Source organism: Coenobita brevimanus, chromosome 14 (genome assembly GCF_032717465.1).
Source record: "Coenobita brevimanus isolate Jiangsu-jjx chromosome 14, ASM3271746v2, whole genome shotgun sequence".
In the NCBI taxonomy this organism is placed as follows: Eukaryota; Metazoa; Arthropoda; class Malacostraca; order Decapoda; family Coenobitidae; genus Coenobita; species Coenobita brevimanus.
The window spans coordinates 59005661-59023883 of NC_136967.1; the positions used below are offsets into that span (position 1 = coordinate 59005661).

Sequence of the window (18223 nt, forward strand, 5' to 3'; positions counted from 1 at the left end):
TTCCAGGAGAAAGCTGAAGGTATGTGCCATAAGCATATGTAATTTTATTATTCTAGGACTAATAACTGATTTTTGGCAAATATTTTTTGAGAGTCTGTCGGAGCCCAAATAACCCCGCGGCACACGCAAGTCATTGGTAAACAAGCCCGCGGTGTAGGGGTTAACCAGCACGGTCGCAAAATTGTGTGAGAGAATTCTGAAAGACAGATGGATAAAATATCTAGAAGAGATGAATATTCTGGCTGAATGTCAGTTTGGATTCAGAAGTGGAAGGTAGTGTGTTTCTAACTTGTTGAGCTTTTACTCAAGAGCAATTGACGTGGTACAGTAGAGAGATGGTTGGGTGGATTTTGTGTACTTAGAGAAGACCTCTGACAAGGCACCTCATAAGAGACTAATGTGGAAACTAGAATATATAGGAGGACTGAAGGGGAAACTTCTGGAATGGATGAGAGACTTTTTGAGAGACAGACAAATGAGGACAGTAATAAAGGATAGGATGTCTGGATGGAGGGAAGTAACAAGTGGAGTCCCTCAAGGCTCAGTGTTGGCGCCAGTAATGTTCCTGATTTACGTAAATGATATGGTAGATGAAGTGAACAGTTATGCAAGTCTGTTTGCTGATGATGTACAGATCTTGAGGAAGGTAGAGGTTGAGGAGGATTGTAAAATGCTGCAGGAGGATCTGGATAGGATACATAATTGGAGCCGGATGTGGGAAATGAAATTTAATGTAAAGAAATGTAAAATATTGGAAATGGGTAAAAGTACAAGGAGGCCATCACAGAATTATTTGCTGGGTAATGAATTAATCACAAAAATGAGAGAAGAGAAAGATTTGGGAGTGCTGGTCAAAGATAGTTTGTCACCAGAAAAGCACATTAACAAGATAGTTGGAGAGACTTATAAACTCTTGACTAACATAAGAGTAGAATTTCATTATATGGATGAGGAGATGATGAAAAAATTGATAGTGGCCATGATCCGCCCCAGGTTAGAATATGCAGTGGTAGTGTGGTCCCCACACAAAAAGAAAGATATAAACAAGATTGAGAGAATACAAAGAACAGCAACCAAGATGGTCCCCAGTCTGGCAGATCTGTCAAACAGGGAGAAGATGGAAAAGATGAATTTGCCTTCGTTAGAGGAAAGGAGAAAGAGGGAAGACATGATTGCAGTGTTCAGGACCATGGTGGGAGTAGACAAAATTGACAAAGAAGATCTGTTTTTATGGGATAAGAGAGCAACAAGAGGACACAAAATGAAATTGAAAAAGTCAAGCTGCTTGAAGGATATCAAGAAATATAGCTTTCCTTACAGAAGTATAGATTTATGGAACAGCCTGGACAAAGAGATCGTCCAGTCTAAAAACTTAAATGAGTTTAAAGCTAAATTTGACTTACTGAGAAACAGCGACGGGAACCCACGAGCATAGCACATTTCGTGTGTATCACAATTAGGTATATTAGGTAAATACATAAGTATTTGGAATGACTTAGATGAAAAGGTTGTGCAGGAGAAAAACATTCATGTGTGTAAAGGTAGACTAGATAAATGAGGATATGGAGACATGACAACACGAGCATTGCTCAATTCCTGTAAACTACAAACAGGTAATATAAATAGGTAAATACACACACACACACAGCTTGACTTTATTATTTACATGCCAACTACAGTCATTTGCATCATTCTCCATATTTCATCCATTAGTTCCTGTCCCCCGTCAATTCCTCAACTACTATAACCTTCATACCTTACTTTAGCATGCACTAATTTATCATACCATTATCCATCCATTTTATTATGGATACTGGATTATATAACAGAATTAGCAATGACCTTCTAAAGTGGGTAGACCCATTCAAGCAGAGCTGACTGGTGGCTGTTTAACCCATGGACACTGGGCTAAAATCTGCTTGCACCTCACCTCAGTATGGAAAAAAGACAAAAAAGTAGCTTTACTTCTAACCTTAATAACTCAGAAACTAAAGCAGTTAGGAAAATGAATTAAAGACCATATTACTCACCAACTCTTCTTCTTGCGTATGAAAGTATCCCCAAGTCTCAAGGTCATTGCGATGATGAGTAATGACATGAGGAACAGGACTAATTTTCACCACAAAAAAACAGGATGTGTTCGTGCATCTGCCCATGGCCCTGAGTATGGCTTTGCTGCCAACGTAATAACTTCTCCATTACTAGATAAACTAGACACAGTGGTGTCCAAGGCAGGCCCTACGGCATTATTACTAAGTCCTTTCCTAGTATCCTTGGAAAGAGGCTTGGCAGGGGTGGATGAAGCAAAAGTCCACGTGAGGTGAGAACGAAATCGGACAAGAAAGGTTGCGATCATCCTACACTTGACAGTCACAGTGACAACTGAGGTATGATTGGCCGGGCTGGTGGGAGTCTCCCCCAAGCTTTTGGTGATGAAATAAAGTGGTGGCCACTTCAAACTGCCGGGAAAACAAGTGCTCTTCCTACTGACACCTGGCCTGCCGTGCCACCGATTTTTTGACAGTTTCTACCGACACCCAGAGGTTAGGGGTTAAGCCAAATGTATCTGTAGGCTACATATTCGATGGAAGGGTTATCATCATGTTTTCATAACATACTGTTAATGTGTGGTACATATCAGTATGAGAGATTCCTTTAAACTGGAAACACTGAAGTGGTCACAATCAGTCTTCTGAGACTTGATATGGGCAACATGTGTTTGCCAAGCTGGGAGATTCTTTTAAGAAATTCAACAGATCACAACAGCTCCAACACTGCCCTTAACCCACACCTGCATTACCATCTGATGACTGTCCTAATGATCACACTTTAGTAATCCACTGACTTACAAGACAGTTCATCATCTATCATAATTAATTCTAAGTTCTTTATGGTATGTATTATTTAGCCACTCCTAAGCACTATGGTATTCTATTATCAGTCTGATTATGGAGCAAGTTATATTGATTTTCTTGGCTATTAAATATCCTGGTGTTCAGTCTATTACAGGTTTAATTTCCTGTCATTAATAAAAATATGCTTAGCCTGCCATGCCTTTTCCCACATACTGTACGTTATACCCAATTCATCACTCTTTCTTTAACTAATTTCTCTACAATATCATACCATCTACAAACACTCTTTTCTATACTTTTATCAAATTACTTCCTTTTTCCACATTTTCCATGAATCTCTATTAGACAGACAGGACTACTTAAATAAAATTACCATACCAACTAAAGACACCCTTTCTTATACTTTTTTCACCCAGCTTCCTTTTCCCACATCTTTCATGAATCTCTAACAGACAGACAGGTTGATTAACTATGATTGTCCTCCATCATCAGCCATCTCTCTCTCTCTCCCTCCATCCCACACCACTGTTTCATATGCCTCTCCACTTCAACCTTGGCCTTCCTCTCCAAACTCTCCCTCCACTTCACTTACATACACTCTGCTCTCTCCATTCACTCCACATGATCAAACTATTTCCCGGTATTCTTCCTCGCACTCCTTACTGTGGTAGTGCACCCACATAAACATCACAATGCTCCCGAACTTCTCCATTTGTGTGCCTGTCTTTCCAAATACAGTAACTTTAGACGCTCCTCTCAGATAAATCATTTTCATTCCTCCCAATCTTTACTTGTGCTCTTCCAACAAAGTGCAAGTTCCATATGTTAGTGGGGGAATGACAATAGTGTACTGTTGTGCTGTGACAACTCTACTTCCAAGCTAACCTCCCTACTCCATGTCACCATCTTCAATGTATACCAAATCCTCGTCTTTCAGCCGATCGTTATTTGACAATTTGTTGTTTCGACATTTATAAATCATTACCCTTTTTCACTGTTCAACATAGTTATCCCCGCCATTTCGACAATTCAAACCATCGCGCCGCCACACTGACCGGCTGAGCTGCCTGTCTCCTGCGCTCTGCCCTGCTGATCGGTTGCCTCGTCATCCGTCTGCATTTCTTTTTGGCCTCGCAGAATACTAGAGCACCACCATGGCTCCACCCAAGACCCCTACTATTACCCCTGTCAAGCGTAGTCAAGAGCTCATCAACCTGAGTGAGTGTTTCACCATCGCATGGTCGGTGACAATCAGGGTTGCCAGATCTAAACTAGGTTACATTACCAAACTCCTCAATTTTCATTACCAAATTCTTAGTGCACGCATTTACTCTTCACTAATTACACTGTCTATACAAATGGAAATAATCACTCTCCTTATACTGGTAATTAGCAGCATGTTGATTATTTTCGCACTATGTAGGCTTGTGGATTAATCAAAGAGAGCAGACAATCCACCGTCTCTATCCTCTGTATCTTCATACATGTGAAAAATCCGTTTGGTAATGAATCAGCGCTGATTCAATACCAAAAAAATTTTTCAGAACCAAATTGGCCCACATCTGGTAATGAAAAACACCATATGGCAACCCAGGTGACGAGTGCACCAATGATTAACGAATGCTCGTAACATGATATTGTTTTGGTGTCAGTTTTATGGAATGCACATCTTGGTTTGCACTAGGTAAGGTAGGTTATAATCACCGGGGGTCCTGGGGGCAAAGCCCCCAAGTTAGGTTTCAGAGCTTCCAGTTAGGCTTCCACTGCTATTTATGGTTTTAAATTGAATACATCTGAGTTTGTCTGGTGTGGTGACATCATGTCCCGTCAGCAGAATCGGCAATAAACAAGCTATCAAAAGCGTTCAGGTGGCTTTAATATCGCTAAGTAGGTACAGTAAACCCTTGATGCTCGCGGACTTGAAGCTTGTGCATTTGATTACCCGTGGATTTTTCACTCTGGTGATAAATAACAATGAAGAGTGAAATAAAATGAAAAAATGTGGAGGCTGAATGGCGTGCGCATATGTACTTGGTGGCTACCAGATGGCAGAGTGTCGTGCAGTCGTGAGTCAGCTCCCGCCCAAACTTTGGTTGTATGTGCAATGTGCCCCCACTCTCATCTAATTTTCTTCAATTTGCTGTCAATATGGCCCAGGAACGCAAGTCAGATAACCAACAAAAAAGTGGAAATACACAAAAGAAGACTAAAAGGCAAATGAAGGTAATGACTTTAGAAGAGAAGGGCAAATTAATCAAGAAAATAAAAGGAAAATGTATTGTCCACTGATAAGAACTGATGAGAATATACTGACATTACTGTACTGTACAGTATTTTTAACCTTTTATTCTACAATTTATTGTACTTTGCATTATGTTCATGCTAAATCATTTATCATTATTATTAACGCATCAGAAACCGTTTTCTTTATTGTGTAGGCGTATTTTCAGTAAGCAAAGGGTAACTAATTTGACACTCGCGGATTTTCCATTTTCGAGGGGGTCTCTGTTCCCCAACCCCCACGAGCATCAAGGGTTTACTGTATAAATCATATGTTCACTAATATTTATTGGCTCAAAAATCAAATGTTAATCATCTGAGATGTATGTAGCACTAAATAATTTGCTTGAGAACGTAGGTCTATAAGAACAGCTCAAATCCCTGTTTCAATTTCATTTATATTTACCAGTATTTTTTCCATTTTTAATATTTTTTTAAATTAATGAAGGTGGTCAGGAACCTAACCCCCCTACAGTATTTCTTAACAATCGTTTGTGAAAAATCGGTTCGTTATTCGACCAATTCATTATTCAACCATTTTATATGGAACCCATCCCTGTCCAACAGTGGCCGAGAGGCGTACTGTATATACAACGTTCCTTCTCTGTCTGTAGCTTACCAGTACATTTCCTTGCACTTCATCCATAAAACTTTCACACTATCTAGATACCTGAAGGCACTCACATTCTCCATTTCCTGGCCGTTAAGCCTCACTATGCACTCTGAGACTTCACTGCTTTCAAAAACCATTACTTTAGTCAATGTTACATTCACTTTCACATTTTGTTTCTTCAACAGATTTTGATATTCACTGAACAAACCTTCCATATCCCACCTGTCTCCACTTAAATGAACAATATCCATAGCAAACAACAATACAGTATTCATCTATACTGTTGTTTGCTGTTGATATTGTTCATTTAAGTGGAAACATGTGAGATGTGGGCATCATCCAGCCCTCTTGAGTTATAAGGAGAGGCTGGATGACTCCGTCACTGATGCCTGTCCAGGATGTAAAACAGCAACCCATACTATTAAGCACATTACAGAAGACAGCATTGCACACAATCACCTGTGCCAACAACACAACATACACTCCCTGAGAGCTCTGTGAGAAAGCCTGGTCTCAGCCGTGGCCTTCCTTACTCAGGGCTGTTCGGCCAGACTGCCTAGGGAACAAGTACTACTACAACAATATAGACAATTTGCATATCCTACCTCACTCACAACAGACACTCAAACATCCACTGCCCTATCTTGTACTGTATTTTTAGTATGGTACACCCTCACTGAACATGACACATCCTGCTTCAATCTAACATCCAAATACAACATCTAACTTCCTCTTGAACATGCACTGCCACCCTTCCATCTGATTACATACCCATAACACCATTCCACAATTTTCTACCTACAAAGCATTCTGTATTCTTAACATTTTCCAAATTCCCTGTCTGTCTGCTCAGTCATATTCTTCTCTAGATCCAAGAAGGCAGCATAAAACTTCTTCCATTACCTGAAATGTTATCTACAATACAACTCAGACAGGATCTGCTCAACCTTCCCTTTCCCCTACTTAAAACCCCATTGCTCTTCTCCTACCTTTCCCATGGTTCTCTACCTCATTGTCATTAACTATCCTACAATACTGTATATCTTCTTACAATTATGTGTAACTTTCTTACAATACTGTATATCTTTCTCACAACTATATATATATCTTTCTTACAATACTGTATATCTTTCTCACTATACTACACAATCCTCTTTCCCCTTCTCGAAAAGAAGAATTATGCCTAAATTCCTATCTTCCAGCAATCTACCATTTTCCCAGGCCAAACTGCATATTTTCCAGATCTATTCAATCACCCTGCCCCCATATTTCAACACTTCACCACACACTGCATCAATTGGCCTTTACCCATTGTAAATTTTTTTGAGTGCCCAACACAGTTCTATCTGACTTCAGTAAGGGCTCACCATAGTTTCAAATATGATTTCTAAATTGATATGCTGTATCAAATTTTTCATATGGGCACTACTGCATAAAAAACGTAAGAGGTAAGAGTTAACTGACAACTGCATAAATAGTTAAATATTTATCATGTCTACCGAAAAATTCATAAGTCGTGTGTGATAAAAAATTTTTCACAAAATCTTACCAAGAACAGCACAGGCAAGTGGTCTTGCATGAGGTGTACGGTCTGGAGGAGGTTTGCGATGTCTCATAGGAAGACGGTGTAGGGGCACTGTGAATACCAGATTAGCATCGTGCAGTAGGAGATTGCAGTACTGGTCCTCCGATATGCACGTAATGATGATGAAACACAGCTTCACATTGTTTAAGCTCTCCTCTGTTTTTGTGTCTTGCATCACTATCGAGCTGCAAGGGTGAGGAGATTGTGGTGAGCTGAGGAGGAGGTTACTGTATAAAGAGAGTAATACACTGGGAAAAGAGGGAGGAGAAAACATAAACTGAAATGAAAGAAAAACTAGCAAAATGGTAATGAATGCAAGCATCAGTGATGAGATGAATTACACTAAATACTACCCTGAAGTACAGTACAAATATAGCAAATGAACATGTCAGATGATAATGAGATTCTGTCATGAATCTGAATGTAATTTTTATTCTATGCCCCATTTTTGGGAAGCGCTCTACGAAGATTTCAGGTCACTGTTGGCATCATCCAGGCACTAGAAATTATGACACAAGGAATCATTCCAGAATGAATGAGCCAAAGTGTGTGTGTACTGTGCTGCTGCTTCTCTCTACCAATAATGCATCACAAGGCATGATGACATTCCCCCACGGTCCCTACTGTTTCATCTGCTCTTCAAATTGAGCATCCAGTGATGTCACTCCACTATCCACCATTCATGGGGTGCCAAGAGTCTGTACTGTAATACTCAGATGGCAGCATTTGCTGCTGACACCTTGATCGTGTCTCTGTTTTCACTGGTGTTGTGCTATTACCTCGGATCCACCCAACTGGGCTGCCTGACATTATATGAGAGTGTCTAGTCTTTTGTGCCAATCTGACTAAAGTTAATGGGGTTCTGAGCAATTTTTGGAGAAACAAGTACATATGAAGATGTCCAGACCACATGGCATGTGTTGGTCATTTCATACATTTTCACCATTGCCCTAGCACTAGCAGCTTTACTTATCAGTCCATGTCTGTTTTTGGCATGTTGGTGGAGTTTTCAATTATTCTCACCCCCAACTAATGGACTCAGCCTTTATTAGCTTCAAAATGAGGTCCTATGACTCATTGGAGTTGCCACTGTTCACTTAATTTTTGGCTCCTGCATTTTTTTTTTTTTTTTTTTTCTTTAATGGAAGGAGGAAGGAACCAAAGGCCGGAGCCACAAACCGGTAAAAAAAAAAAAAAAAAAAAAAGCCAATTTCAAGATCCATTCCTTTGAGAGCCAATGTCAAGATCCATCAATTTACTTTTATCATGCAATTATTTTAATGTACCCTTTGCCTCCAAGCAATTATTATTACTATAACCTAGTTCATGCTAGGCAACTTGTTAAGTCCAATGTCACAGCCCTTGGTGTTTTTCTTATTCTAAGTCTCAGAACTATCATGTTTTAATCTTTCACTTCTCTCTGCCATGTACAGTATTATTCATCAACAAAGCAACTTCCTCTTCACTCATGACCTTCTATATTTCATACACTCCCATTTGTCAAGTTTACTCCCTTTCATCTTTGTTTAACACAATGGTATCACATAATCCCATGCATTTTTTAACACATTCACCATTTCCACCCTCTAAATTCATCACTCACATTTGTTCATATTTTGCACAGCCAAATGTGTCACCTATTTTTCCTGGCCCCTTGGCTCCCCCCCCCCCCATGAGAAGAGAAGGTGGGAGATTCATAATCCTAACTGCCTCCTCCCATGGTATAATATTCTTTCTTCCCTAACCCTGGGACTGGTTGTTGTAATAAAGTCTGGGCACAGGCAAGGGAAGGAGGAAGACAACCTCTTCGACTGCTGGTTTTATTCTCACACCCTCTTCAATAAACAGCCAACCCTTTCATCAGGTCGGTTTGATAACTGACAGATTCGAACACAAAGTTCGACACAGGATGAATTCTTTTCTTAAATATACATAAAATGGGAAAAAGGGCAAATGGCATTATTACCACCTCTAAAATCAGCACCAACTTAACAGACATAGCATGACATAGACATAGCATGACATAGACATAGCATGACAGACACAGCATGACAGACATAGCATGACAGACACAGCATGACAGACACAGCATGACAGACACAGCATGACAGACATAGCATGACAGACATAGCATGACATAGACATAACACTCCCCCCTGATCTTCTAAAGATCACTATATTGAAAAGGCCGTACTGGACGGCGCTCCCTAGAACCTCGACGGGGCAGTGGTCTCCCTGGACTATCTACTTCGTCTTCACTTGACGTATCACTTGACGTAGACTCATTCGAAGGACCTCTCACATCGATTAGCAAATCATCTTCTGTTTCTGATTCAGGGCTTTCTTCAGCTAGCGAATCCTCTGGGGCAGTAGACAGCGATGTTGCCAGCCTTAGGTCACGCACATGACGAGGCATACCATCCACCTCGACGTTCTGGGCAGATACAACTCGCGTTACTGTGCCCTCTGTGCTTCGAGAATCGCAGCGTCTGCTGGGATGCCGGATCCATACACAATCACCGACGCTGAAGCGATGTTGTTCTTCCACCGGCTGATCTTGCAGAGTTACTCCGTCGATACCCAGCAGTCTGACCTCGTATCTAAATATCTGGTTGGCAGGGGCAGATGAGGCATCATCACCTCGTGGCATAACGTTGTAGCGGTACACTGCTTCAGCTACGGAACAACCTTTCCGTGCCAGTATAGTTTTCACGGTTCGATGATTTCTCTCTGATATTCCATTACCAGATGGAGCGTTGGCACACCGATACCTGATGACCATACCCCAACGCCTGGCGAACTCTTTGATCGTTGAGCTACGGAAGCTGGCAGCATTGTCAGTTAATAGCTCCTTAGGTGCTCCACGTTCATAAAACACAGACTCTAGCTGTTCAACAACACTGATGACATCTTGCCGCCTGAGTCTTTTCCAGATGGCATAACGTGTTGGCCCGCAGTCGATGAGCGTCAGATAGTGCTGGTTTCTGAGATGACAGACGTCCATGCTAACTCTGCTCCAGATCTCTGAAACCCCCAACTCCCCTTTCTTCCACTTCTCTGGTGCCGGATCAAAGGATTGACATTCTTGACAACTCTGAAGAACACTGCGAACCTGCTGCCTCTGAACCGTAGGATAGAGCCTTCTGCAGAAGTACAGTGTACGCTTGATGCCGGGATGCCCGCTGGTTTCATGAATGTTAACGATGTCCCTGTCTGAAACACTGGCAACAGCTGCACAGCTTGTCTGCCCGTTTGCTAGTGTCATCCACCTCTTCGGTACTCGTGTTAGCGCATCTGCTTTGTTTTCAGTAGAAGACACAAACTTTACTTCCAGACACAGATTATACTCGACGATGATAGATTTAAAAGTCTCTAGGCGCCTACGGATCAACATTTCACTGGAAGCTCTAGTCTTCAAACGAGATTTTCCTGAGAGAGCATCCGCGATCCAGTGGAACACAGTTCTTGAGTCAGTCATAAGAGTCAGCTGTTTCATCTTCCAGGAGATTGCAAGATTTATCCCCTTAATAACAGCGTCCAGCTCCGCAAGATTAATGTGAGAGCACTCGTCCCGTCGTAACCAACACGAGTCTTCAATAACTTCACCTTTCACCTCCAACACAGCTCCCAATGCGAATGAACTTGCATCTACCCATAGTATAGCTTCGTCTCCCGCCACATCCCATCGTCCTTGGGCCGGGTCTGAGTTCTTCACCCGCCCCAACGTGTCCGCAAGCATCGAGTGCAAACTGAGGTCATTAATCTCGTCGTCCCACGTAGTCGTGACCTCATTGGCCCGTCTTTTAATGTACAACGCCGCCACTCGCAACCAGCCACAAACAGAAGGTGACTCGTTAGCTGCCCGCAGAGTGAAAACATTGTCCGCCTAGTCAGCTTTTCAGGTAGCTTGCCAACGCCGTTATCACGCTTCCAGAAGAGATGATCGTGCTCCCCCCAGACTCTAATGCCCAGCACACGAGCTCCTTCAGACACAATCTCGGGAGATTTGCAGAGCAGGCCGTGACGACTAAGGTGACATTCCACTTCTGCTGCACTCGCCACACTTTCGTCCACCAGAATATCGTCCAGGTATGGTGAAGTGGCGCGGTTTATCTTCTCGTCCATGCTCAACACACGACTCAGGACCTCCTTCAATACTAGTGGTGCGATGTTCAGTCCAAAGCCCAGTCTAGTCAAACAGTAACGTCTCCCACGGAACACCACTGTCTGGGACGACCATAGCGATCTGTGAACGTGTATCTGTAGGTAAGCCTTGCGCAAGTCAATGAGAGCGACCCTCTGTCCACGCCTGCGCCACTCCCGTATCTTCTCAGTGTAGACGTCCACTTCAGCTGTGTGCAAATTAAGATGGGCATTCAACTCACGAAAATCAAGGACAGGCCGTACTTTTTTCTTGTTTTGCTGCACGACAGCCATCAGAGGGATAGTTCCTTTCACAGGGCCATGTATACTCTCGTTGTATGGAACCAGCCATCAGTCCTTAATCCATTCACACAGTTCATTTTCATATTCTTTTCGAGCTTCATTCGGCACCCTGTATTCAGAGACAGTATTCAGTAGTCGTGGAGGCTCTGAGTTATCACGCCAGTTCCACAACACAGTCCACTTTTTAGCTGCACTGTCATATGTTACTTCAAAATCCCTCTCGACAATATTTCGTTGTATGGTAGGTACTGTCACGGCTGAAGCCTGCACTTCCTCAATACCAAATCGCACTTTGTCCGGTGAATGCACTGTCACTCCCTGCAGGGCTTCAACACCGTTCATGCCCAGAATAAAGTCAAAATTAAGCGGCTTGGAAGGCACTACAATCACATTCACAGACACGGACACTCCTGACAGTAGCTGGACTGTTACCACACCTGTTCCCATACACATATAAAGCTCACCGCTTACTGTCCTCACACTGATATTTCCTTTGGTCCAGCGAGAGCACATGGAAACGTGTGCAATACTCTGAGTACAGCCGGTGACTACCAGGGCATCACAGTTCTTTCCATCAACAACCAAGCGAGTCACTGGTAAAGCGCCTCTCACTGACGGTCTGGAGAGGAGGCTGGCGCTGGTCCCACCTCTCCTGATCCATTTCCCGAAGGGCATGAGGTAGCGATGTGGCCTCGTCCCCCGCATCTGAAGCAGCGCACATTACCTCGCCCACCTCTACCTCTGCGCACACTGCGTCCAGCCTGGCAGTCACGAGCGTAGCGGTTTGGCTGGTTACAGGAATGGCAGCACACACCACCACCACCAACTAATGCAGGAGCCACTGTGTGCTGTCTGGAGCCGGCTGGTTGTGCTGATGCCCCATCATCGAGGTAATTATCCGCTAGAACAGCTCGAGCACGGTTCAGAAGTTGGTTAATATCCATAGTTTTCATGCGTGAACCAGCTCTCAGAATGTGGCGAACAGCTTCTGGAAGACCAGCTAAAAAAGCACAACATAGACCGGCGTTGGTCATTCCTCCAAATCGTGTAGCCAGGTGGCGCAGGTCAGCCAAGTACACGTCAACAGACTCGCCATCACGCAGCCCACGGTCCACAAACTGCTCATAGGCAACAAACTTGTCTGCAGCAAATGCCGAGGTGAGTGCATCCTTTATGGTGTCGAAGTTCCCCTTGTCTACGCTGCTGAGCTGCTGATAAACAGAGAAAGCCCCGCCTGTGAGTCGCAGTGGCACAATGGTGTGTAGATCAGAGATCCCTCGTAGCCGACAAACCAGCTCCAGCTTTTCGATCCACTCTACCACCGAGTGCGAAGTACCGTCAAATTCCGGGATCAGACGAAGTTCCGTCGTAAGGCTGTCTCCTCGGGCTGAGGTTGACGTTGCCGGTTTGCCACTATCACTTCCGTCCATCATAAGTTGCGAGAGAATGCCCAGATAGCTTGTAATAAAGTCTGGGCACAGGCAAGGGAAGGAGGAAGACAACCTCTTCGACTGCTGGTTTTATTCTCACACCCTCTTCAATAAACAGCCAACCCTTTCATCAGGTCGGTTTGATAACTGACAGATTCGAACACAAAGTTCGACACAGGATGAATTCTTTTCTTAAATATACATAAAATGGGAAAAAGGGCAAATGGCATTATTACCACCTCTAAAATCAGCACCAACTTAACAGACATAGCATGACATAGACATAGCATGACATAGACATAGCATGACAGACATAGCATGACAGACACAGCATAACAGACATGTCATGACAGACATAGCATGACATAGACATAACAGTTGTAAGGCTTGCTAAACATCATGTGACGTGTCATTCAGTGCAGTCATCAGAAGGCCACAATATGATAAGACAGATACAACATTTAGGACGGCTGTCGTATATTTGAAAAACAACTCACCAATACTCGAGGAATGTGACCAGCAGGTTAGTTGGCTGAATGGAGGCTTCCATCTCCAAGCTGCTTTGAGGTGGGGTATGAGAAGGCCGGGGTGGACTGGGTGTGGTGTCAGTGTTATCAGCGGCAGGTGCGGGTGGTGGGGTGGCAGAGCGGTCCAGTGTGTTGGCCGGAGATGGTGGTGTTGACGGATCAGTGGCAGTGGTGAGTGCAGTAATGAAATTACGATTCAAATGAACAGCCTCATATAATGCCAGCAGAAAAGAATCATTGGCCCTGCGGAATAAAAAACATACCCTGTATTTACAATTATATATATTCCAATCATCATCACTATATCTCCCACAATAAACAGCATAAATACCCTGTACTTACAGTGATAAATTGACACCATCATCATAACCTTATCTCCCTGCCAAAATTTACCAGTTTATGTGCAGTCAAAAACTCATTTTTTCCACTCATAGCAAGTTTTTGATGCACCCATGGAAGTGGCTTGACCCCATCAATTCAAGGCATCCCTTTTATGTTAATAATTCTATCTCCATACAAGTTTATTGAGGTTCAGTGGTAGGTGGGGACGTTCACCTTTAACCCAACCGATGTAGTGCTGCTCTTGGGTGCCTGCCCTTTCCTCTCTTCCTTCCTTCCTCTTCTGTCATTTCTTCCTTCTTTCTTTCCTCTTCTTTCTGTCTATCGGTGACTCTAAACTGAGTGACAAGCCAAACAGTTTCCTGTACACCAGGAAACCATTTACTATGCTGGATGTTAACCATATAACCAAACTATGGCACATGGTGGCTTAGTGGGTAATTAAGGCACTCCAATTAGACTGAGCCTCTGTAGGTTTAAATCCAAGGGATGGTTGGGGTTTATTGCTCATATAATGCCACTTAGGATGAGTGAGGCTGGTTAATCTCATCTTAAATGTCAGGACCAACTTGCCTAGCCCCAGGCACATATGCTCCTCATGGGGTAAAACAGCATTAGATGATGACGATGATGAGAGCTACTTCAAACTGGAGGTATTAAATATAGCCTTCACATACCCCACCACTGCAAAATATTTCCCTTAAGCTAAATATAACCATCTGGCAGTAGCATGTGCATAGTAATGTTATTGGAGTGATGTGGTAAACCACTTTGAACACCAATCATGCATTACACAGTGTCATTCGTATGATTTACGTAACTTTCCACACCCAACTGTCATCCTCCACCTCCAAATGCCCAAACCATCTCAGTCTGTCCCTCCTCATCAGAACACCAATATACTCCAGTCCCATCCTTCCTCTCAACTCTTCAATCATAGCCATAGCTCCCTCAGGCCTCACATTCAAGGATGCACTAAACAACAAATTAATCATTATCATTACATAAGATGAAATGAATAGCCCCAGGCTCAGACAGCTGATGAATTCGTGCAATGCTCCCTGTTTCCAGTTAGGTGTTTAACAAGGCATGATGAGCTTTCTTTGTGGTAGTCTTTCATCTACACTCTACAATGAATACATGATGACATCTTTCCATGCTCCATATTATGGTGTCACCAGGAATCTGTGCTTAACCACTAATCTGGTGGCTAGGAGATGTACCAATACAGCTTTCTGTATTATGAAGGGATGTAGAATGAGCCATGCTCTTTTGAGCAGGACCTGGTAAACTGGATCTCTCTAAAACTTACACACACACACACACACACACACACACATATGATGCCATGGTGCCTGTTTATGAATCTTCATACTGAGGATGGCCAAGGTACAGTTAATATTTTCTATGGTATGGAAGCAGAACCAAGTGCATGCACCAGCCAATTACTGGCCATCAGTTGTAGGAAGCTGTTTAAAAAAGAAAAAAAATAAATAAATAAATAAATAAAAATAGGGAGATGCATTGCAAGATATCTAACAATATGCAAATATCAACATGAACTCTGACTCAATATACAGTCATTCAGAAGAAACATCACTGAGTGATTGTATTTGAAGCTGAATGTTCCCTGCCTTGTAGCCAGATTTCACTTTAATGGTAATTACTCCCAGAGTAAGTGGTACTCATCCATCCAAGTGAAGAATATTTGACTGGGTAAAAGCTTACTACCAACTCTTTATGGAGGAACCCCAGGAAGGGTATCTGACATGGATGGTAGGGAAGCCAAGCGAGAAGGTTCTAAAAGTACAGCAACGGAAGAGACACAAAGAAGGTTTAGGTCTTCTGCATGCTGATTATAGCAGGGCAAATACAAATTAAGTCTATAAAGCTCAACTCATCAATATATGTAAAGCTATCATTAATGGTACACACTTGAGCTCTCACCAAAGAACCAAGTGGTCATAATAAGGAGTGTCCCAGTAGTGCCAAGATGACTGTGCTGTCAACTCAAACTCTTGTAAGTCAACCCAGCATCTCCCAGTTCTTGGGCAAGGGTAAGGTGAAGGAGATCTGAAGCTGAGGGTCTTATGCTGGTAATGATACCTGCCAACTACTCTCCAACAATGCCACAGACAAAGCCACACATTTACCTCTAAGAGATGGGCTCACAGTCTTAGCAATTTTCTACATAAAATAAAAATTTTAAGTGACAAGGAACACAACACAACACTGATAGATCTGGATATATGAAGAAGCAGGATCAAAAGTTTTTTTTTTTTTTTTTTTTTAAATAAATGCAAGGAAGAAGGAACCAAAGGCCAGGAGCCTACAAATAGTTCCCTCCAAGAAATAACAAAAACAAGATAACAGTCAGCCAAATTCAAGATCAATTCAATTTGAGATGCCTGGACACACTGGGTTTGAAAGACTGGAGATCATAGGCTGCTGGAAATACAGACAGAGGGAGACAGTTCCAGAGTTGACCCATTGCATACATGAATGACTGGGAGTAACAGTTAATTCTTGCATTAGACTCAGAGTCGGAAAGAAAACAGAGGAGAGGGACATTTTGGGTACACTGAAAGATGCTTGGAGCAGCATGGCATCAGTGAACATGTAGTTTGAAATGAAGGTTGGATTTATTTTGCTGATATCAAATTATGGAAAATAAATATTTCCATGTAAGCCACCTATGGACAGCAGCTGAGGTTGCTAGTAAAGCCTGACCACATGACCCAAGAATGCACAAAGTAAGGGGTTAGCATATTTGTAGAGTATATTATCAATATTCAAATATAAATAGCCACACAAGACGTGTCTGAAAATGGTATTAAAGAATGTAATGGCTACTATGCCACTGCTAGAGCCAATGATGGGTTACAATCAATCACTTGCTATTCTGGCAAACTTAATATTTTTGCATGTGGCTCACAAACTAAATACTAAATACTAAATGCTCACCCCTGGGTTAACAGCAACTTTATTAACAGTATATACAGTGAACCTGGATAGTGAGAAAATGGAGAATATAAATGCATTTAAGTACTCTGGTGGTACGATGCACAACAATGAAATTCAGATGATGACATGCATGAGAGGGTACTGCAGGGAAGAAAGGCTGCTATAGGGAAATGAGTATGGATGTAAAAAACAGATTCTGCAAAACAGTATGTGAACCACACGCTAATGTATGGAAGCAAAGCCTGGACCCCGTTGGAGTGGAAATTAGCTATTTCAGAGGACCATGTGGAGGTACATGGAGAGAGACTACCAAATGATGAAGCAATGGAACATTGTGCCATTAATTTGCATGCAATTTGAAAGCATTACGAGAAATACTCTGAGATGGTTTGCCCATATAGAGAATGGAGAATGAGAGATTGATTAGATGAATGATTATGAGTGAGGAGGTGGGGGAGAGGAAGACCAGCGATAAGATGGAGGGATTGAGTGGAGAATATGAGGGAGGAGAGTGTGAGTTGGAAGGAGGGGAACCAAAAGCCAGAGAAAAGGGTGACATGGAGGCAGTTTGTTTGTGGTCACCCCTTACAGGATTAAGGCATCTGACTATAGATGGAAATTCAGTAAATTAACTACAGACACCCACTTTCCAGGTGCCAAACATCCACATGATTGCTGACTTTCAAACTTTTCACATTTATCTGATGACTTACTCACCCACATCAGTCCTTACTTTATATGTTCATTCCTGGTGGCCATCTCCTCAGACAGGAACATAGAGCCAACCATAGAGGTAAGTGAGGCAAACCATCCTGAACCCTGTGGCTCCATGAAGTGTGCTGAGTATTTGTGATTGAAATCTGCTAATGAAGCTGTAATCACCTGTAGATAAACATACAATGCAAGGGCTGATAGTAATGATGTCAAGGGAAAATGCTCAAGATAATAGACTATACAAAAAAAAAAAAAAAAAAAAAAAAAAAAAAATTAAAAGCTTAATGTCATTCAATCACCAAAATTAAAATTTGACAAGAGCACTGGATAATAAATTTCAGTTAGTTTCACTCTATATGACTATAATTTCTACTCTCTACAATTCACTTCCATTTCCTTTGTATAGTATAGTATATAAGGTATGCTTTAAAGTCCATTTTAGTACCAATCCATTTTTCAAAACAAGCTCA

At 42.3% G+C, this 18223-nt stretch overlaps 1 protein-coding gene across 1 annotated transcript in view; it reads right to left on the reverse strand.

Annotated features, from left to right (window-relative positions):
* Window positions 1-18223, reverse strand: part of LOC145389801 (armadillo-like helical domain-containing protein 3) — a 73177-nt gene that overhangs the window by 14921 nt on the left and 40033 nt on the right. Inside the window, exons 8-10 of the mRNA XM_080264956.1 lie at window positions 17773-17921; window positions 13707-13979; window positions 7298-7518 (exon numbers count right to left, since the gene is read on the reverse strand). Coding sequence (XP_080121082.1) covers window positions 7298-7518; window positions 13707-13979; window positions 17773-17921 — 643 coding nt within the window. The remainder of the gene's footprint in view (window positions 1-7297; window positions 7519-13706; window positions 13980-17772; window positions 17922-18223) is intronic.